The 23,514-nt window shown below is 47.9% G+C and overlaps 1 protein-coding gene across 16 annotated transcripts in view; it reads right to left on the reverse strand.

Moving 5' to 3' along the window:
• The window catches only part of PIGG (phosphatidylinositol glycan anchor biosynthesis class G), a 75,981-nt gene that overhangs the window by 15,797 nt on the left and 36,670 nt on the right, over positions 1–23,514 (reverse strand). For 6 of the 16 annotated variants that reach the window (XM_030920821.1, XM_030920811.1, XM_030920796.1 and 3 more), the window contains exon 12: positions 20,712–20,875. In XM_030920821.1, the coding sequence (XP_030776681.1) occupies positions 20,712–20,875 (164 nt within the window). Of the gene's footprint in view, positions 1–14,705; positions 20,876–23,514 lie in introns of those variants that run through there. The other 10 variants (XM_030920889.1, XM_030920882.1, XM_030920841.1 and 7 more) reach the window with 6 other exon arrangements.

Raw genomic sequence — 23,514 nt, forward strand, 5'->3', positions numbered from 1 at the left:
ATAAGGGAAAGCTTGTCTCTTTGGGGGAACTCACCCATGACTCAGGGTTTCTCAGCCCTGGCAAAGGTTTCTGGAGCCATTACTGGGGCAGCTCCTGGAACCCTAGGAAATAGGCAGACCACTTATATTGCCCAATGCTACCAGAATCGTCTGGGCAATTTCCAGGGTGCCAGGAAAGGACTTGAAAGGCTCAGTGAGGCAGGCATGTTAGAATGACTCTAATATATGAGACCTAGGAACCCACCAGCTAACTCTGCACGTGGGGGCCTAGTGTGGACATGTTAGAATGATTCTAATACATGAGACCTAGGAACCCACTAGTGAGGACCTAGAGGGCACTCCCTTCATGAACACAGGAGGGATGCTCTAGTGGTTGGGGGGCCCTGGTTTTGCAGGGGCTGCTGTCCTCTGTGGGCCAGAACTGGTGACAGGAAACGCTGCCCTGAGAAGGGCCTCCCTGCATCACTGACATTAGTTTGATTCCAGAATTCTGGCCGAGCAGAGGCCAGGTGGACAACATGCTCATGAAAAGTAGCAAGAATGAAGTGCTGTGCAGGAAATGAAATGAGCTGTGTGGCTTGTTCCCACGGCCTAGTGAGACAGATGGGTAGTCCACACACAGCTGTCGGCTGTTTCCCTGCTGTTGACGGGGAAAACAGGACGAAGCACGTGCATGGGCCGGCGGTCATGTGCCCAAGCATGCAACTCCCGCATTGCACGTTAATGCCCAGCTGTGACCATCCACTGTGGAGGAGGCACAGAACCTGCTGGATGGGATGGGTCACTCTGTAAGTGTCAGCTAGCCACCCCAGTGCTCACCCGGGGGGCCCACGAACATGGCAGCCTTGATGGCAGACAGACTATGCTTAGGCCTGATGTGGGCCCCTCTCACCAGTGCTGACCTGGATCCTGTTGCTGAAGGTCCCATCCATTAGCAGCAGAGACTGAAGCTGGGCCCATAAATATAATGTTTAAGCAAAAATTATAAAACTGTATGGTGGGGTTTATGATGCATACAGATAAAATATATATAATAATTATAGTAAAAGGGTGAGAGGAGGTTAAACAGAAACATACCATTCCAAGATTCCTTTATTTTACATGAAATAGCACAATATTAAGTAGGTTCTGGTAAACTGCATAAGATGTATCATATTATCTCCATAGCAGACACAAGAAATTAATGCAGAATTTAGCGAAGAAGAAAACAGCAGAAGGACTTCTGGTTTCTGTCCCAACATATAAAGAGCTTGGAAGTCATCACTCCTATCCTCACAGAAAAAAAAAGGCTGGGCAGACTGAAAATCAATGTTTCTCCTTAGATCCATCAGAGAATTGAGGTGACAGAGAAAACTGCTCCCTCCCACCCCACAAATTAGAGACAGATCAATTCAGGTATAAATCTAACAAAATAAGTACAAGTGCCATGTGAAAAATAAACAAAAGGCATGAAGATTGAAAAGGAAGGAGTGAAACTGTGCCTATTCACAGATGACATGATTGTTTACGTAGAAAATCCTAAAAAGTCATCAAAACTATCAGTGAAACTATGAGTTTAGCAAGGTCTCGGGATACAAGGCCAACATACACAAAAATCAATTGTGTTTTTATATTCTGTCAACAAACTACTGGAAAATAAGAGATAACTGCATTTGAAACACCATCAAAAAATAATAGAAACAATACCAGTAACAAATTTAACACAGGACTTGCAAATCTCAGGACTGAAAACTATAAAACATTATTGAGATAAATTACCAAAAACCCCACAACTAGATAAATAAATTGTGTTCATAAATTGAAAGATTCCAGATTAAGTGACTTGTTTTCTCCAGGTTTATCTGTAGATTTAATGCAACCCCAGTCATAATCCAGCATGTTTTTAAAAATAGAAATGGATAAGCTGATTGTAAAATTTACATGAAAACTCAAAGAACCTAGAAAAGTTGAAACAATCTTGAAAAAGAAGACTACAGCTGAAGGACTTTACTATCTAACTTCAGGACAATCTAAAGCCACAGTAATCCAAATGGTCTGGTTCTGGCATAAGAAGAGACAGAAAGACTCCTGGAACATACCAGAGAGTCCATAAATAGACCCCACACTTTTTGCATCAATTGTTTTTGACAAAGAAGCCAGAATAATTCAATGAGGAAAGAAAAGTGTTTTCAACAAGTAGTGCTGAAATGGATGGCTATCTGCATTAGAGTGAGAGGTGGATGAGGAAAGGAAGAAAGAAAAAAAAGAGCCTGAATATCCATATCATATTATATGCAAAAATTATTTTGAGATGCATCACAAACCTAAATATAAAAGCTAAAACTGTAAAAATTTTAGAAAAAATCATGGGAATATCTTTGTGACCTGAACAAAGATTTCTTAGATAAGACACAGGAGGCAACAACCACATGAGAAATAACAGACACATTAGCTTTAATCCAGATGAAAACCTCTGTTCATCAAAAGACACCATTTTAGAAAGGAATACACAAGCAGCAGACTGGGGAGAGACATTCACAAAAAACCTCTGACGAAGAACTTGTCTTCTGAATGTATAAAGCACGTTCATTACTCAGCAAGGAAAAGATCAACAAGCCAACTTTTAAAATGGTCAAAAAACTTGAACAGACACTTCACAGAAAAAGATGTACAAATGGACAACAAGCACACAGAAGAAAGTTCTCCACATCATTAGTCACCAGAAAAATGCAAATAAAAACCATGAGATAACATTATGCACCCGTCAGAATGAATAAAATTAAAAAGACGCAATGTTGGCTGTGACGTCGGCACTGAGAACTCCCACAGCCGGCTGTGAATACGGGCTGGCAAACCTGCTTTGGAAAGGCGCTTGGCAGTCCTCTCAGAATCTGGGCATACATTTACTACATGACCTAGCAAATCCCAGTCCCAGAGATTCTTCCAAGAAATGAGAAAACATATGTCCACAACAAGATGTGTACAAGAAAATTCACAGCGGCTTTATTCCTCATGGCCAAAAAACTGGAAAGAATCCAAATGCCCACCAGCAGCAGAATGAATAAAGAAGTCGTGGTGGCTCACACAATGGAGTCTCACTTAGCAATCGAAAGGAATGAAATTAGACTCACCCCCAAGGTGAGGCCACAGACATATTCTGAGTGAAAGAAGCTAGAAGCAGAAGAGGACGCATTGTCTGCATGAATTCACTTCACTGAAGTTCTAGAATAGGCAAAAGTACAGACGGTCCTCAGCTTATGATGGCTGACCTAATTTTTTGACTTTATGATGGTGCGAAGGTGACATGTATTCAGTAGTAACTGTACTCGTGCGACCATACTTTTTCACTTTCAGTACAGTATTCAACACTTAAAAATTTTTCTTTCCAACTAGTGTCAACACTTTGTTACAAAATAGGCTTTGTGTTAATTTTGTCCAACTGTAGGCTAATGTAAGTGTTCTGAGAATGTTTAAGGTAGGCGAGGCTAAGCTATGTTTGGTAGCTTAGGTGGGTTAAATGCATTTTCAACTTAGGATATTTTCAACTGACAATGGGTGTATCGGGACATAACCCCACTGGAAGGCATGGAGCATCTGTAATGTAATTAAAACAGTGGTTGTCTCTGGGAAAGACCATGATGGAACTTTCTGGAAGAGTGAAATATTCTACATCTTGAGAGAGGTATGAATTACATGGATGTACCCACTTGCTAAAATTGTCTGGGTTTGCTTTTTGAGTTTCAATGTATATAAATTTTACCTCAAAAACTAAAAACTGTAAAAGAAATAATTGACTGGGAGGAAGGGAGCCAAAGATGATATAAGAAGGTCCACCTGTCGATTGCTGAAGGTGAGGAATGGGTGCTGGGGTCTCATTACACTACTCTGTTTACTTTGTATATACTTCAAACATTTCCAAGATATAACTTTTTTAAAAAAGGAAAAATACAGGTATGCCCTTTAAGAATGTCTCTTGGCTCGGCCGGGCGCGGTGGCTCAAGCCTGTAATCCCAGCACTGTGGGAGGCCGAGACGGGCGGATCACGAGGTCAGGAGATCGAGACCATCCTGGCTAACACAGTGAAACCCCGTCTCTACTAAAAAATACAAAAAACTAGCCGGGCGAGGTGGCGGGCGCCTGTAGTCCCAGCTACTCGGGAGGCTGAGGCAGGAGAATGGCGTGAACCCGGGAGGCGGAGCTTGCAGTGAGCTGAGATCCGGCCACTGCACTGGATCCAGCCTGGGTGACAGAGCGAGACTCCGTCTCAAAAAAAAGAATGTCTCCTGGTTAATGTTTTCCAGGATAATGCCTCTTTCTTATTAAGACTGAAATTCTTAGGCCATATGCACCTCTCTACGCACCATTTCCAGCCTCCTTTCTATAGAAAATTTAATTTATATCCTTAAAACTCAATAAATACCAACCTTAACATAACAATATGTGGGAAACATCCCTTGTTGCGTTCCAAATATAATTGTCAACACATGTGAATCTCTGTAGACACTGTGGGAGGTGCCGGTGCTGCGGGGATGCCCAACCCCCGCTGGCAGACACAGAGCAATGACGTCACAGGCATATTAACTGTTTCCTGACCTGGAAGTGATGTTTTCAGCACTTTGCACCCTAACGTGATGTTGTGTTCCTTCCACATGGGTATCTCACTGCTCAGTTACCCTTCAGGAAACTGGGAGCCTGCGTAGGATACATAAGGCATTATCATAATTTTTCATTGAAAAGAAGAGGAACTAGATCCCCCACTGACATTTTAGCACAAAACAGTGGATTTTCACAATGAATTACTGAGGCTAAGTGGGAGATGTCCTGTAAATAGAAAAAAAATTTAGAAAGTGATAAAAATCGTAACTATTTGACTCAGGGGTGGTAGTTCATGCCTATAATCCCAGCACTTTGTGGGGCTAAGGCGGGCGGATCAGCTAAGCCCAGCAGCTCGACACCAACCTTGGCAACATGGTTAAACCTCATCTATACAAAAAAACACAAAAATTAGCCAGGTGTGGTGGTGTGCGCTTGTAGTCCCAGCTACTTGGGAGGTTGGGAGGTGGCAGGATTGCTTGATACCAGGAGGCTGAGGCTTAAGGGAGCCGAGATCGCACCACTGCACTCCAGCCGGGGTGATACAGCAAAAACTGTCTCAAAAAAAAAAAAAAAAAAAAAAAACTTAAATATTTGTAAAGTAAACACTAAATATTTGTACATTAAGAAACAATCTCCTAGAAAACTTTTGGAATGGAAAGAAAATCATGAACTACATAAAGGACAATGAAAAGGAAAGGTAAACTCAAAAAAAGACAAAGGCAAAACAACAGAAGGGAGGAAGGAAAGTAGAAAGTAAAGAGGGAAAGAGAAAAAATAAAGCACCAGGAAAAGCAAATTAAGCACAAGGGGAGAAAATCAGTTTGTTTTTAGATCAGGCGCAACCTCAGGTAACACCAAGGCATGGCAATTTCTATCATGTCTTGAGGGAAGAAATTGCTGCACGAGAATCCTACAGCAAACTGTGAAGACAGCCGACTGACATGAATGACAGAGATGCAAACATTTAGGAGTCCAACATCCTTGAATCCTTCTTGAAAGAATTACTAGACAATAAAATCCATCCTGCAAATTGTGTTAGTAGGAATTTAGCAGGGGAAAAGGACTAGGGGTGAAGGACTAGGGGTGAGCAGTGAATCGTGTATTACAGAATCAAAACTGACCAACTGTGTAAATTACAGGACAAAATACACAATTTTACAAATTATAACTCTACAGAAAATTTGGAAAGTGGGGGACTGAAGGAAGACTGCGTGATAACTGTCATCTTTCATAGCAGGGAGTCAATAGACAGAGATTAAAATAAAGAGTAATTTTCGAAAATCAACATTACTCCAGTTCCTTAACCCTGTGTGTGTGCGCGCGCACGTGTAGCAGGGAAAGCTCTTATTGGCATCTTAAAGATCATTTAGTTCGCTGGGGCGCAGTGGCTCACGCCTGTAATCCCAACACTTTGGGAGGCTGAGGCGGGCAGATCACGAGGTCAGGAGTTCGAGACCAGCCTGGCCAGTATGGTGAAACCCTGTCTCTATTAAAAATACAAAAATTAGCTGGGCGTGGTGACATGTGCCTGTAGTCCCAGCTACTCGGGAGGCTGAGGCAAAAGAATCGCTTGAACCCGGGAGGTGGGGGTTTGCAGTGAGCCGAGATCGCACCACTGGACTCCAGCCTGGGCAACAGAGCAATACTCAGTCTCCAAAAAAAAAAAAAAAAAAAAGATCATTTAGTTATACATTTTGTTACTATTTGCAGAGAAGGGGATGGGCTGACAGAGTCTTTAATGCAGATATTATCCCAGAGATTTGATCTTGTAACAGCCAATAGTTTAAGTATATCCTAAAGATAATGAAACTGCATTTTGTAATATTTCTTGAATAATAGGAGGAAAAATAAATTCTCAAATCCTTGATTCTGGTGTTGCAAAAAGAAATAGCCATTTCATTATATAAGGATTTGTGTTATAATTCATTATATCAGCATGTACCAAATGCGATTTATAGTGACATTATATTTCCTAACCGAATAACTATCATTTCTTTATCATTAGAATTTTAATAGTCAACTTCCTTTTCTAAACAAACAAATACCTATAATGGGAAATGTGATAACATTTGAGATTATCTGGGTGCCTTAGATGTAAAGGGCTTTTGGTTGTGATTGGAAAACAGTGAATGGGCCAGGCGCGGTGGTTCACGTCTGTAATTCCAGCACTTTGGGAGGCCGAGGCGGGCAGATGGCCTGAGCCCAGGGGTTCAAGACAAGCCCGGGCAACATGGCGAAACCTCATCTCTATAAAAAACCCAAAAAATTTAGCTGGGTGTGGTGGTGTGAGCCTGTAATCCCAGCTACTCAGGAGACTGAAGTGAAAGGATCATTTGAGCCCCAGGAGGTCGAGGCTGCAGTGAGCCAAGATTGCACCACACACTTTAGCCTGAGCAACAGAGTGAGACTGTCTAAAAAAGTGAACAGCAGCACATCCTAGAGAAAGTGTGGAGGGGTGTGAGATAGGATACCCGGGTTGAAATCTGGGCTCTACTAGTCACTATCTGCATAACTTTGATGCCCAGAGATACTTTAAAAGTTTCTCGGGCCGGGCGCGGTGGCTCACACCTGTAATCCCAGCACTTTGGGAGGCCGAGGCGGCAGGATCACCTGAGGTCAGGAGTTCTAGACCAGCCTGACCAACACGGAGAAACCCTGTCTCTACTAAAAATACAAAAAAAAAAAAAAAAAATTAGCCAGGCATGGTGGTGCATGCCTGTAATCTCAGCTACTTGGGAGGCTGAGGCAGGAGAATCGCTTGAACCCGGGAGGCGGAGGTTGCGGTGAGCCAAGATCGTGCCATTGCACTCCAGCCTGGGCAACAAGAGCGAAACTCAGTCTCAAAAAAAAAAAAAGTTTCTCATTCTCTAAAAAAATAATCTGCAGTTCTACTTTATTCAATGATTATTGTTAAGTTTACATAAGTATCAACATGCCTGATCCAAATAAATATATCATCTGAATGTCTTCTTCAAGCACTTTTCCTATGAGCTTTATAGTTAGTATCAAAAAATTTATCACATCAAAAACCAGCTATTCAATTCAATCTGTAATTTTGCACAGAAGACACTGATTTTCACAAAGGGGAGAGGAAATAGTTTAATGGGACACCACGGAGTGGTCCGATGAGCATCTGAAAACAGGCATCACAACCACGGTGCTCGGGCTCCCAGTGACTCAATATTTTGTTTTTGCGTATTGCTGTATTTTTATTTCTATGAATGTCTATTTGTGGTCCTGTGAAAGTTGGAGGGTGATGTTTGGGTGGGGAATCCCCAGACTTGGAAATATGGGAACGATGTTTACTTAATTACGCTCAAGTTTACCACGGGGAGGCAGAGCAAGATGGCAGAATAGACGGCTCTGCCGATCGCCCCACCCCCAGCCCCACGAGGACACCAATCTAACAACTATCCACACAGAAGAACACCTTCATGAGAACCAAAAATCAGATGAGCCCTCATAGTACCTGGTCTTAACTCTGTATTGCTGAAAGCAGCACTGAAGAGATAGAGAAAACAGTCCTGAATTGCAGACGCCACCCGTCCCCACCCCCAGCAGCGGTGGCGTGGTGCAGAGTCTATGAGCACTGCTGGGGGGAGAACACAGCAGTTCAGAGACAGAGAACTCAGTGCCAGACCAAGCTCAGCTGACACCAGCCCACAGACGGAGCATTTAAGCCAGCCCCAGCCACAGGGGATCACTGATCACAGTGGTCGGGAACTTGAGTTCCTGCAAACCTTTAGCAACAAGAGCTAAAGTGCTCCGGGTCTCTAAAGAAATCTGAGAGGCAATCTAGGCCATAAGGACTGCAACTCACAGATGAGCCTTAGTGCTGAACTGGGCCCACAGACAGTGGACTGAGGGGGCATGCAACTTACGGAGAAACCAGCTGTAGTGGAAAAGGAAGTGCTGGCATCACCCCTCCCCTAATCCCAGGCTGCACAGCTCAAAGCTCCCAAAGAGCCTCCTTCCTTCTCCTTGATGAGAGAAGAGTGGAGAGGACATTGTCTTGCATCTCAGATACCAGCTCAGCCACAGCAGGATAGGGCACCGGTCAGATTTGTGAGGTCCTGTTCCAGGACCTAGCTCCTGGATGACATTTCTAGACACACCCTGGGTGAGAAAGGGACCCATTTCACTTAAGGGAAAGACCCAGCCCTGGAAGCATTCATCACCTGCTAACTGAAGAGCCCTTGGGCCCTGAATAACCAGCAGCAACAGCCAGGTACTACATTGAGGGCCTTGGTGAGCCTCTAAGAATTGCTGGCTTCAGGTGAGACTTGGCACCTTCCACCTGTGCTGCAGGGCAAAACTCCTTCTGCTTGAGAAAAGCAGAGGGAAAAGCAAAGAGGACCTTGTCTTGCACTTTAGGTACTGCATAACCACAGTGGGGTAGAACACCAAGTGGGCTCTCGGGGTCCCCAATTCCAGAACTTGACTCTTGGACGGCATTTCTGGGCCTGCCCTGGGCCAGAATGGGGCCCCCTGCCTTGAAGGGTGAGTCCCAGGCCAGGCAGCGTTCACCACCTGACTGAAGAGCCCTCAGGCCTTAAGGGAACATCAGTGGTGGTCTGGCGGTGCTCCGCATGGCCTGTGGTGGTGGTGGCTAAGAGGTGAGGCTCCTCTGCTTCTGGAAAGGGGAGGAAAGAGTGGGGAGAACTGTGTCTTGTGGTTCAGCACCAGCTCAGGGGCAGTAGAACACCAGGTAGACTTCCAAGGTTTTTGACCGTAGTTCCTGACAGTACCGCTGGACCCATCCAGAGTCTGGGGGAACTCACCACCGTGAAAAGAAGGACACAGGCCTGGCTGGCTTTGCCAACTGCAGATTGCAGAGGCCCAGGGCGTTGAGTGAATGTAGGCAGCAGCCAGGGAGTGGCTACAGACCCAGTGTTGCGCTGGCTTCAGGTCTGACCCAGTGTAGTCAGTGATGTGGCCATAGGGGTGCTTGTGTCACTCCACCCCAGCTTTAGGTGGCTTGGAACAGAGAGACTCCATTTGTTTGGGAGAAAGTAAGGGAAGAAAACAAGAGCTTCTGCCTGGTAATCCAGAGAGTTCTCCTGGATCTTATTCAAGACCATCAAGGTGGTACCTTTATGGGTCTTCAAGAACCACAGTGTTACTGGGCTTGGGGTGCTCCTTAAGGCTGATAGAGCATAGATCACAACACAAAGTCCTTTCAGATACCTGGAAAGCCTTCCAAAGGAGGGGTACAAATGAGCTCAGACAGTGAAGACTATAAGAAATGTCTACCTCTTCAATGCCCAGACACTGAAGAACATCTACTAGGTTAGTGCAAAAGTAACTGTGGTCTTTACTAGCATCAATACTATCCAGGAAAACATGACCTCACCAAACGACCTCAATAAGGCACCAGGAAGCAATCATGGAGAAACGAGAGATATGTTACCTTCCAGACAAAGAATTCAAAATAGTTGTGTTGAGGAAACTCAATGAATTTAAGATAACACAGAGAAGGAATTCAGCATTCTATCAGATAAATTTAATAAAGAGATTGAAATAATTAAAGAGTCAAGTAGAAACTCTGGAGCTGAAAAATGCAACTGGCATACTGAAGAATGCATCAGAGTCCTAATAACAGACCTGATCAAGCAGAAGGAAGAATTAATGAGCTTGAAGACAGACTATTTGAAAATACGTGGTCAGAGGAGACAAAAGAAAAAAGAATAAACAAACAATGAAGCATGTCTACAGGGTCTAGAAAATAGCCTCAAATGGGCAAATCTAAGAATTATTGGCCTTTAAGAGGATGTACAGAGACAGGGGTAGAAAGTTTATTCAAAGGGATAATAGCAGAGAACTTCCCAAACGTGGAGAAAGATATCAATATCCAAGTACCAGCAGGTTATAGAACAACAAGCAGATTTAACCCAAAGAAGACTACCTCAAGGCACTTAATAATCAAACTCCCAAAGATCAAGGACAAAGAAAGCATCCTAAAAGCAGCAAGATAAAAGAAACAAAATATATAATGAAGCTTCAATATGTCTGGTAGCAGACTTTTCAGTGGAAACCTTACAGGCAAGGAGAGAGTGGCATGACATACTTAAAGTGCTGAAGAAAAAAACTTTTTTTTTTTTTTTTTTTTTGAGACGGAGTCTCGCTCTGCCGCCCAGGCTGGAGTGCAGTGGCCGGATCTCAGCTCACTGCAAGCTCCGCCTCCCGGGTTCACGCCATTCTCCTGCCTCAGCCTCCCGAGTGACTGGGACTACAGGCGCCCACCACCTCGCCCAGCTAGTTTTTTGTATTTTTTAGTAGAGACGGGGTTTCACCGTGTTAGCCAGGGTGGTCTTGACCTCCTGACCTCGTGATCCGCCCGTCTCGGCCTCCCAAAGTGCTGGGATTACAGGCTTGAGCCACTGTGCCCGGCCAATAAAAAAACTTCTACCTTAGAATAGTATATCTGGTGAAAAGATCCTTCAAACATGAAGGAAAAATAAACTTTCCCAGACAAAAGCTGGGGGATTTCATCAACATTAGACCTGTACTACAAGAAATGCTGAAGGGAATACTTCAGTCAGAAAGAAAAGGGTGTCAATGAGCAGTAAGTAATCACTTTGAAGGTACAAAACTCACTGGTGATAGTAATTACATAGAAAAACACAGAATATCATAACACTCTAATTGTGGTGTGTAAACTACTCTTATCCTAAGTAGAAAGACTAAACAAATGAACCGATAAAAAATAATGACAAATCTTCAAGACACAGACAATACAATTAAGACATAAATAGAAACAACAAAAAAGTTAAAAAGCAGGGGGACAAAGTTAAGGGGGACAAAGTCAGCTCCAGAATTTCTGCTTGGTTCTTTTTAAATAAGTTACTTAAGGGGACTAATTAAAACTAGAGTTACCAGCTTAAAATAATGGGTTATTGGCCGGGCGCGGTGGCTCAAGCCTGTAATCCCAGCACTTTGGGAGGCCGAGACGGGTGGATCACGAGGTCAGGAGATCGAGACCATCCTGGCTAACACAGTGAAACCCCGTCTCTACTAAAAATACAAAAATCTAGCCGGGCAAGGTGGCGGGCGCCTGTAGTCCCAGCTACTCGGGAGGCTGAGGCAGGAGAATGGCTTGAATCCGGGAGGCGGAGCTTGCAGTGAGTGAGCTGAGATCCGGCCACTGAACTCCAGCCCCGGCGATAGAGCGAGACTCCGTCTCAAAAAAAAAAAAAGATAATAATAATAATAATAATAATAATAATAATGGGTTATAAGATAGTATCTGCAAGCCTCATCATAGCCTCAAACCAGAAAACATACAATGGATACACAAAAAATAAAAAGTGAGAAACTAAATCATATCACCAGAGAAAATCACCTTCACTAAAGGAAGACAGGAAGGCAAGAAAGAAGACCAGAAAACAACCAGAAAACAAGTAATATGGCAGGAGTAAGTCCTTACTTATCAATCATAACAATAAATGTAAATGGATTAAACTCTCCACTCAAAAGACAGAGTGGCTGAGTGGCTGAAAAATCAATTTTACCATGTAATGATCCTTCTAGTGTTTTCCCCTCCAAACATCTTATGATTGTATTGTCAAAGTTGATCAAGTTATTGGTGTTACAAAAAAATACCCACTTGGTCACAGGGCTCCATTGAGCATAAATGAAGAATTAAAGTATAGCATAAACAATACTTTAAAACAGTATCAATCTTGTCATTGAATTGTCCTACCAATATTCCATTGTCATAGGTATGAAGAGGCAGAAACTCTTCCTTTGATGTTGACAATCAGCCTTCCATATTGAAACAAGGTTTTGTGTATCCTCTGCCTGAGAAGCTGCCCTTTCTCTTTGCTAGCTACCACCTCTCTTAATAGATGTTATAAGAAATCAATTTTCTTAATTTTTAAAGAATATTTTATGAATGTTTCTTGTAAAAGAAACATCCAAAATGCAGCCTTTCCTTTGGTTTCTTTTTCTGTTAAATGTAAAAATTATAACTACTTTGGATTAAAAAATTATATAATATTTATATATAAAAGTAATATATTTGTATATATATTTATAAATATATATAGTATGATTTTCATGTATGCATCTGTGTATCCTCTCTGCTTCCTCCATTTAGTGAACTGTATTCACTAACTGTTAGTGACTGTTTGTTTTGGATAGTGAGATTTTTTTTTTCCTCACATTTTTTTAAGAAATGGGCCCTTTCTCTGTTGCCCAGGCTGGAGTGCAATGGTGCAATCCTAACTCATTGCAGCCTTGAACTCCTGGGCTCAAGTGGTCCTCCTGCCTCAGCCTGCTAAGTAGTTGGGACTACAGGCGCATACCACTGCACCTGGCTAATTTTCAAAATTTTTTTTAGAGATAGGGTCTCACTACGTTGCCTAGGCTGGTCGCAAACTCCAGGCTTCGAGCGATCCTCCTGCTTCCCCAACCTCCCAAAGTGCTGGGATTACAAGTGTGAGCCACCATTCAATCTTTAAAGACTTTTCTGATGAGATCGGTAGTGATATAAATAAGTGATTTTGTTATGGAATGATGAACATTTGTAAACCTCTATCATTCAGTGAATTGTTATCTTCCAAACAACAATGCAGATGTTAAGAATCACTCCTGGGTACAAGTTTCATTCAGGGTGCAAGACAGTTCAATGTGTTGTAATGCATTAGGACACGAAAGCTCATTGATATGATTTCAGATTCCACATGGCAGCTAACCTTTTCTTTTTCAAAATAACTTTTATTTTGAAATAGTTGAAGACTCACAAGAAGTTGCAAAAATAGTATAGAGAGTTCTATGTATCCTTCACCCAGCTCCCCGCAATGACGGTATCTTACACAAACAGATCAAAACTAGGAAAACGATGTGGGCGCAATTCTATTAATTCAAATACAACCCTCAATAGCATTTCACTAGTTTTCATATGCACTTGTTTCTTTTCTTTTTGTCCAACTAACCTTCAGAAAACTACCATTTGTTGAGTTTTGGTGTTGGCATCAAAAAAGATTTGGTGTTGGTATCAAAAAAGAACATCCACAATGATCAGAAAAAGGACATTAAAATATTCCTCCTCTTTCCAACTACTGATCTGTGTGAGGCAGTATTTTCTTCATATATTATTATTATTATTATTATTTTGAGACAGAGTCTCACTCTGTCACCCAGGCTGGAGTGTGATGGCACAATCTTCTCTCACTGCAATCTCCGCCTCCCAAGTAGCTGGGATTACAGGCACCTGCCATCATGCCTGGCTAATTTTTGTATTTTGTAGAGACAGGGTTTCACCATGTTGGCCAGGCTGGTCTTGAACTCCTGTCCTCAGGTGATCCGCCCACCTCAGCCTCCCAAAGTGCTGAGATTATAGGCATGAGCCACTATGCCCAGCTGATTTTCTTATATTTTAACCAAACACACATATCACAACAGGTCAAACATAGAATCCAACTAGCTTCAATTAGGCCAGGCATGAAAGAGGAAAACAGTATCATTTTTCTCATTAAACATTTATTTTTTATTTTAAAGACAGAGTCTCACTCTGTTGTCCTGGCTGGAATACAGTGGGGCAATCGCAGCTCACTGCAGCCTTGAACTTCTGGGCTGAAACAATACTCTTTCCTCAGCCACCTGAGTAGCTGGGACCACAGGTGTGTCCCATCACGCCCAGCTAATTTTTGAAGTTTTTGGAGAGATGAGGGTCTCACTATGTTGCCCAGGCTGATCTCAAACACCTGGGCTCAAGTGATCCCCCACTCTGGCCTCCCAAAGTGCTGGGTTTTGCTGAACTTTTTTGTTTTGGAAAATATAGTTATTTTTCCTTCAAGTGTTATATTAATATGCAATAAGATTTATAAATGAGTAATTTTTTATCTTAGTTTTCATCTCAAATGCCATCAACACTGGTACGTGTAACCCTCATAAACCAAAGCTCCCTGGGGCCCTCGGTGGTTTGCAGGATTCTAAGAGCTCAGTGCTCCGTAAGGTAATCCGGGTGCCTCCTCCCACAGAGCTCCTGGACTCTCTAAAAAGGACCAGAAACTTTTCATTCACTGATTTAAACACACATATTTGGGTCATACCATAGCTTATTCAGAGGAAATGAAAAGTTCAGAAGCTTCTAGAGTGATTGTCAATAGGGGAAATATGATACAAACTGTATATTAAAGTGACATTTTATTAGACTATTTACTACTTAGTCTAAATTCAAGTACAGTAGTCAAAGAAATTAGTTATTCCTCAACTTTGTTGAATTCACATCTTTCAATTTAGAATAACAGCAGACTTTAAGCATGTATTATTTTTCCAGTGTTCAGCTTAGTCTAAGACTGTGTGAGTCTGGTTTGATCCATTGCCGTGAAGAATACACAGACAGCAGCTGTAATGAGCAGATGCATTCCCTCATAGAGAAGTTTTGGAGAAAATACACTCCATATAAATAAATGATAACGCAGAGATGTCACCAAAACGATATATGTGGAAACTGGAATAGAACAAATCAGCGCGTAGCAGAAGCAAGCATGACTCAGTGCTGAACTGCTGTTAATAAGAAAGAAAATGTGTATTAGCACATGCCACTTACATACCACGCATGTAACAACACTTTTACTTTCAAAGAGACTCCAGTAGCTCTTGCCCTTGGACTAGAGGGCACCGCGTTCCTTCTTCCACACACACATCCAGTCACTATGGTGCTGGGACAGGTGCCTCTCCAGATGCCCGGGAGACGGGAAAACCCATCCTGCCCCCTTGGAGGCTGTGTTCTAGTGAAGGAGGCAGGAGACACCAGATACGTAACATGTCAAGAAGAGACAAATTCATGAAGAAAATTGAAGCAGAGTAAACAGAAGGAGGACGGGTGAGGGCCACGACGTCCCATACACACACCTTGAGCTCTCCAGAAATGCCTCTAAAATTTGACTGTATGTAAAAATCACCTACAGTGTGTGCTGGAAGTACCACTCTGGAGTCCCTCCCCACAGAAATCTGGATGTGGTTGGTCTGGGGTGGGCAGAGGTCTGTGTCTCCACAAGGCACGGAGGCGCCTGAGGGGACGTGAGCTGCAGCCCCAACTGCTCAGCAGTGCCACTGTCTGCCACCGTTGTCTGTAAAACAGCTCTGAAAAACGCACCCCCAGACTTTGCACAGTTATTTAAAAATTACATATCCATGTGCTACCATATCACATGCATTATACAATACAAACAATGAATAGAAAATCACAAAAGGGCGAGATACAAACAAACATAAACATAAGCTCTGAGCTTTTCTCCCTGCTGTTGTGTGGAGGACCACGTCAGTCCGTCTGGTCTGGGGACAGACACTGGCCCAGCGGGGTTTGCTGAGCAAATCCACAGGGAAAGACAGCTCTTTTTCTCAGAATAAGAGCCACCCCTCGAAGTATGTTAATGTACTCCCCTAGTTTTCAACCCACCAACACATTACATAAATCTCTTCCTCAAAACAACTTTCCTGTGAGTCTGTGATTATTGAAAAATGATAAATTCCATTATTTGGGCACTTTCCATGCCTCATCCATGACCTCTGATCAAGTCCTGTCAGAAAGGGCCCAGGGGGCAGCCCTCAGACCCTCAGAGGCCGGGCCTTCCAGGATCCAAATCTAAGTTCTGGCTTTCTGGCCTCACCGCAAAAGCAGCAGTGAGTGCTGAGCTGACCTGTCTGTGCTCTCTGTTCCGTATGTCCCACTTCGCGGCTGCCTGGTCTCTCTGTTCCGTATGTCCCACTCTGCCACTGCCTGGTCTCCCTAAGCATGACTTCCAGCGCTCACGGGGCAACCTGTGCTGACTGCGCAGACACTCGTGCAAGCATGCCAGCGTGCAGAGACGTTCAGGGCACTGCTGACACAAAGCCAGGCGCCTCTAAAGTCCAGTGTGGGCGGGGTGTGGGTGCTTCCACCATGGTGGATGGCTCCTTTGGCTCAGAGGCATTCATGCTGTTGAGGGCCTCAACACAGGAGGTGAGCGGTGAGGGGCTACTTTTAGCGTGGGGAAAAGCTCAAAGGCAGGGCACAGGTGTGTGTCTGGGTGTGTGGGCCCCGCCGCATGTCCTGTAAAGGGCTCCTCAGTCCTGTCAGCCCAGCAGCTCCGCCAGGTGCTACTTGAGGGTGTCCTGTAAGTGGATCCTGCTTCAGGGCTCACTGCTCAGGAAAGGGCGTCAACAGCCACGAAGGGCCAAGGACAGGGCTGTCTCTGGCCGGAGGTGCCTGGTACTTCATGCTCCCAGCGACTGTCTCTGGCAGGGAGCTCAGGCTGACCCCTCCACAGCCTCACCTCAGCCCCTCACTGGCTCGCCATCTCAGGCCTTGGAGGGCCCCTTCTTCCTCCTGGCTTCTCCAAACACTCCTTCACCTCAGCCTGCCATGCACTCCGGTCAAACACTCAGACCCTGGGATCTCCCTGTGGGCGGCCCTGGTGCCTCTGTTTCCTTGCCAGGCCCAGGCTCCTTAGGCAGGTTCCCCAATCCCATACCGCTGGTCACCACTCGGTGTCCAGTCCCACAGGCCGGGGAACCCACAGGGAGGTGGACCCCAAGGTGTCCACGACACACCCCCTGGTGACAGCAACACCCAGGAAAAGTTGAACAGACTCTGCAGGAAGCTTCGTGGCTAAGTGGGCCGTGGCCCCATCCTACCCAGACAGCGCGCGGGAAGCTGTGGCTTAGGCATGGTACCACCTTGACTTCAGTTTAACAGTTTTTAGCGTTACCCATCTAGAAGATGACGGCTTGCAGTTCCCACCACCTCAGCAAAGAGCCATGTGCACTGCAGGGGAGCAGGCAGCCCGGGGTGCCAGCCCGACGCCGGCCCCTGGAACAGAGGGTTGCCAACCACTCAGGGCCACGTTTTTGACCTGCTGGAAATGTATTTTCTGTTTACCATTTAGACCTAGTTACAGTTTTCCTACTCTACTGAAACAAAATAGAAACCACGAGTAAAACTTGATGCTTTAAGCTTTTAAAAGGGAAGGAGAAAACCCTGTAAAATGAAGGAGAAACGCTCCTTGACTAGGAAAAGTATCATGTGACACTCTCCAACGGATCAAAATGCCTTCACCTCACTTTAAAACCATGCTTCCATTTGTCTTTTTCCCTCCCAAAAACAAACTGCCTGGCTATGTAAGAGGTGAAAAGTGCCTGGTCCATCAAACTGTAATCTGCAAGCCCCAGGGCAGCTGCAAGGCCAATGACCAAACCTACGGAGAGAGGAGCCGGGCAAGTGCTTCCAGCCCTCAGTCCCCAGCTGGCCACTGGCAGGTGCGCCGTCCACACAGCAGGTGCTTGATCATGCCGTGCACAGCTGCAGCACATCCGTTCTCCAGGGTGGAGGCGGGTGCACCTCCACGCGCTCACGCCTGCTTGTCCTGACACCTGACCACACGACGTGCTGACAGCCCACCCCGGACGGCCGAGGACGGGGCCTCCTGTTTCTATAAGCCCAGTGTGAGCACGCAGCTGGCCTCACACAATGAGAGAGAGACCGGCGGGCGCTGAGCAGGGGTCTCACGGCAGACGTTTGTTTCTACACAGAACCTAAGTCGGGACGGACGTCTCCACACAGCCCCGCCACGGGGGGCGTCTCCCAGGCTGGTCTGTTGCTGGCTTCCGCCCCCAGAACCTCAGCTTTCTGCTGTGATGACAAGCTCAGCAGTGACTGTAAATTATGGGGGTCTGTCCACAGACTGCCCCAAAGTGGGCATGTCAAGCGTCCACAGGCACCTGAAGAAAATACAGGTGAATCTCAGGTATTCCTGTCCTTGGGAAACTTGCAGTCTGGCCAGGAAGCGATTCTCACCTTGGAAAGGCTCCCATGTCAGCTGTGGGAAGCACATGCCTACCACTGCTAAAGCAAGGCCAATGCTCCCCGACCCCTTACAGAAACCTGAGAGTAACTGAGGGGTCCAGCCCGGGCCGCCGAGTCTGTGGGGCGTGAGCGCTTCCACCACGGTGGATTGGACGGTTCCTTTGGCTCAGAAGCATTCATGCTGTGAGAGCCTCAACACAGGAGGTGAGCGGCCAGGAGCTCCTTTTAGGGTGGGAAAAGCTCAAAGGCAGGGCACAGGTGTGTGTGCCTGGGTGCGTGGGCCCTGCCCGCATGTCCTGTAAAGGGCCCCTCAGTCCTGTCAGCCCGAGGACACCTCTGTGGAATGTTGACAGGGGGCTGGGCATCTGGGTCTGGAGGCAAGGGCAAGGGTCCCTGTGGCCTGGGTCTCAGGAGCTGGTCTGGGGAGGGGAGTAAGGTGGGGAGACGGCCTGGGTGGAGCTGAGAGGAAGACCTGGTGAACGAAGCTGTGGAGCAGAGCCAGAGGGCGGAGCGGGGCCACAGAAACGTGCAGAGTGCTCTGTGGAGTCACCGGGAGCTCCGCAGGAGAAGCCTCTAAGTGTCCTGGGAGGGCTGGCATGGGGACTCGGCAGTCAGCACCGCGAGACTGCTCAGTCATGGGAGGACGTAGGAGCCCTCCAGCCTCACTGCTCAGCAGAGGCCACAGCGCGCTCCCTGGGGCTCCCGGCAGGACTGGGGCCTCTGGTCACCACAGGACACACGCGAAGTTCTGGCTGACGTGCCGAAAGCCACCCAGCACGTGCCTCAGACGCTCGCCTGCTGCGGAGGAGGCCGTGCCATGGGACACGATTTCAGCACATGGAGGAACACACAGGTGCTGCGGGGATTCGTGACTGTGGCTGGCAGCAGGGACAAGCGTGGAGCACGGGGCACTCTGGCAGATGCTGCAGGGGCCACTAGCCCCTGCAAGGCTGAGAACACTTCTAAGTGCCCCCCCATGGAACCCCCAGCAACTCCCATTTTACAGATAAGAAAACCGGGCACATGTGAGTCAAATAACTTTGCAGGCCCTGGGGTCTCTGCCAGACCAAGCTGGGAGGTACAGAATCCACCTCCCTGCACTCCACTCACACCTGATTCCGCCAGGCCAGGCACAGAGGCTGCTGTGGTGAACATGCTGTGGTGAACAGAGCTGGTGAAGCCCCTGCCTCACGAAGCCGCCTTTCTTGGGGGAGCAAGAGAGAAACATGATGAGGACGCAGAGTGCGTGCAGCGGTGGGAACATGATGAGGACGCAGAGTGCGTGCGGCGGTGGGAACATGAGGAGGACGCAGAGTGCGTGCGGCGGTGGGAACATGAGGAGGACGCAGAGTGCGTGCGGCGGTGGGAACATGAGGAGGACGCAGAGTGCGTGCGGCGGTGGGAACATGAGGAGGACGCAGAGTGCGTGTGGCGGTGGGAACATGATGAGGAAGCAGAGTGCGTGGGGCGGTGGGAATGCTGCAGAGAAGACAGGCGTGTGGATGGGGGGCTGCACCCTTGATCAGGGGTCCCCCAGCGGAGGGGACATCTGCACAAAGCTGCTAGAAGACAGGCATGTGGACTGGGGGGGCTGCACCCTTGATCTGGGGTCCCCTGGGGGAACTTCTGCACAAAGCTGCCAGGAGACGTGTGGGTGTCAGTGAGGAGACCTCAGGCTCACTGGAGGGAACGAGGCGGACCAGGCAGGAGAGCACAGAGGGCAGGCCAGACGCAGCTTGAAGGGACTTCTCAGCAACAGGGGACAGGACTCAGGTCTCTGAACTTCCCTGTGCGCCCCCCTTGTTTTTCCAACCCAACTCATCAGCCTATGTGTAGAAGACACATGCCCCCAGCTACTCAAGGACGACTCAGAACAGGCATGGCCCCAACCAGGAGCCTTCTCCAGGGTCCTGCGCACTCCACCAGGGTCTCTGGGGCCGAGAGCCGTCTTTTATCTTCATGTCCCAAACGGGAAGGACGACCCACCCTCCATCTGGCCACCGGCCAGCAGACAAACCTGGGTGGCAGGAAAGGAATTTTCCTTCCTGTGTCTCTAGAAACCATGTACTGGTGTGACCTGGGGAGCCCAGCGAGACCCCGTCAGACCCGACCCTGGGGAGCCCAGAGAGACTCTGTCAGACCTGACCCTGGCCCTACACGGACCGCCCAGGCTGGCCTCTGGCCCTTGAGCTTTGGACTGTTGCTTATTTAAGGAAAAGAAAATTGTTGAAAAGACTGTTGGATCCATGGAGCTCAGACCCCCTTGCATATGGAACAAAGTAGGACCCTTAAAACCAGGCAGCCGGCCCCCAGAACTGTGCTGAACAGCAGAGGGGCACCTCACCTGCGTGTTTCTGAGCTCAGGAAGTACACTAAGTGGCTGGCCCAGAGCACAGGCCCCGCATACGTCCCAAACGCTGTCAGGAGCACGGCTGGGATTTCCACGTAGGTGTCTAAACCCACGAAGCCTGCGGAGATGTCCACGGTGGCAATGTTGTTGGAGTTGCCCTGGAATACAGGAGAAGAGCTGACTAAGGCCTCACAACACGTGGCATCAACAGCCATGATGTTAGCGTGAAACGTGTACACAGCCCAGATAACCATGCCGGCACAGACACACGTGTGGTCAGAGGTGGCTGCCCAGGCATTCCTTCAGACCGCCAAGCTGGCCTTGCCTGGGTGGCACCCCCTCCCCCGCCTGCAGTGCCCAGGCTATGGAGGGGCAGGTGAGCCATCCGTGCAGAAGCTGTGGCCCCCTCTGAGGAAGGACACACACACAGACTGGCTGGCTGACTGCGGCACATCTCAGACCTTTGTCCAGACCCATCGACTTTTCTTAAGCACATGGACCTCCCCTCAAGGACCCCCATCCGAGGGGGCGCATATGGCCCTGAGAGGCACAGATGTTGGGCCCAGCCAAGGGGGGAGCTGGGCTGAAGACTAGAACGGGCACCCAGCCAGGTCCCATCTACGGTGAGGCACTGCGAGTGGGTTACATGGAGGAGGGCAGGCCAGTCGCCAGGGGAGCACAGCCCCGGTACAAACTGGTAACTCACATCTGGCTTACATATCAGACCATGAGGACTCACTTGGTCTCGTCAAACTTCATCTGTCAAGATTCTGGCCAGTCCCGGCCCAGCCCTGGTAGGTAACTCTCTGCAGTATACAAGGGCTGATGCCACACAGCTTACCCTGCTCCTAGTGATTCTGGATCCCAAAAAGAGGTCTTCTGAGAGACCCTGCCTCTCTGGTCCCAGGCCCTGCCTCTCCACTCACAGGCCCTACCTCTCCACTCCAAGAACCCGCCTCCACCCCTAGGCTCCACCTCTCCACTCCCAGGTAGGGCCTCTCCATTCCAAGACCACACCCTTCCACTCCTAGGCCCCTCCTCTCTGCTCCCAGACCCTGCCTCTCCACTCCCAGGCCCCACCTCTCCATTCCACGTCTACACCCTTCCACTCCTAGGCCCCACCTATCCATTCCTAGGCCCCTCCTCTCTGCTCCCAGGCCCTGCCTCTCCACTCCCAGGCCCTGCCTCTCCACGCTCCATCTTTACTGACTCTGATGTCTGTCACTTGCCTGTCATGCTGACCCTTCCTCAGAAACTTATGACATCTACAGTCTGACAGCACATGTCTCTGTCAAGCCCAATGAAGACCCCAAGCCCAACAAAGATCCCTCTCCAGAACCAGAACTGTTCATGTCCACAAAACACTGGCTGGGTGTTCACCAGCTTGACTCCTTCCTCCCTTTCCATGCAGACAACTGTGGGCCCAGGGGGTCCCCACGTCATGTTGATGCTGCTTCCTCAGTATCTCACAGATGTGCGTTGACTCCTATCCCTGTTGTCTTAGGCCCCAGCCCTTCGATTTGGCTTCCCCTGAGACCCACTGGACTCGCGGCTACCACCTCTCCTGGACGGCACCTCCCCAGTCACGTGAATCCTCCACTTGGAAGCCCTTCTGCAGGGAGACTGAGGAGACAGCAAACAGGCAGAAGCAGCAGGAGACCCTGGAGGGCGGCGGGGGGACAGAGTCCCAGACGCCACAATGGGAGCAGGGGAGGAGGACACCTGGGAGGCCACTGTGGCTCTGAGCAGGCTCAGCCAGGCACAGAGACTGCCAGCCACGCTGACATGTCTGTAGCTGCACAGCAGCTTTACCTGCATGACTTCATTTAAGCCAACAGTCCTGACGTGCTTCCTAATTATTCTCATCAAACAGGGAGGAAATGGAGGCAGAGAGACCCGGGGACTGGGTGAATGTGAAGGGCCAGCAGATGAGCAAGGGCAGTCACATTCCTGATCCCTGGTCTGTTAAGGAACTGCCCAGTTGAGGGCAGGAAGCAGGGATGGGCAGCAAAGCCACAGGTTCCTCCCGGAGGAGATCTAACATTAAGGGGCAGCAGACTCAGCCTCAAAACAGGAGCCGTGGGGAGGCGGAGAGACCAGGGAGGGCTGGCTCCTGGGGAGGCCGGGAGACCACTATCCCCGGTTTACAGATAAGGAAACGAAGGTGTGACAAGAGCCTGCCAGAGGCCACCTGGCTTGAACGTGCTGGACACCAGCATCCAGGCCCGCAGTTCTGCTGGGGACACCCTTGTGCACCTGCAGGGGCCTGAGCGGGTCAGAAGGGTCGGGGAAGCACCAGGACGGGGCTAAGAAGCTGGCCACTGGCCACCTACTCATTGTACCTGAAGACACAGACTTCTGTAACGTCACGCCTACCCCACCTTTGGGCTTCAGGATCAGAGGGACAGACATACAGACAGAAAATCCTGCAACCATGGGCTGTTCCACGGGAAAGGCTGGGAACACCGGGAAAGGAGGAGAGGATGGAGGAGAGGCCCTGTCGGGACACAAAGAACTGCACAGCCTCCTGGGATGAGACAGCGGAGAGGCAGACAGCGGTGCACACCAAGAAAATACAGACCTCAGGGTAAAGACAAAAATGGAACCACGATGCTCAGCTGGTGCAAAGTGACTCAGCCTGGGAGTCGGGGCTGGAAGGGAACCAGCAAGCCTGTGCCCGCTCTCCTGAGGTTGCCGGGAGGCTGGATGAGGCTGGATCCCTCTGAGGCCCCATCTACTTGTCCATCTATGTCTCTTCATAACTGAGGTGGTTTGGGCTTGTCTGCGATGGGTCTTT

This window comes from Rhinopithecus roxellana, chromosome 2, assembly GCF_007565055.1.
Source record: "Rhinopithecus roxellana isolate Shanxi Qingling chromosome 2, ASM756505v1, whole genome shotgun sequence".
NCBI lineage: Eukaryota > Metazoa > Chordata > Mammalia > Primates > Cercopithecidae > Rhinopithecus > Rhinopithecus roxellana.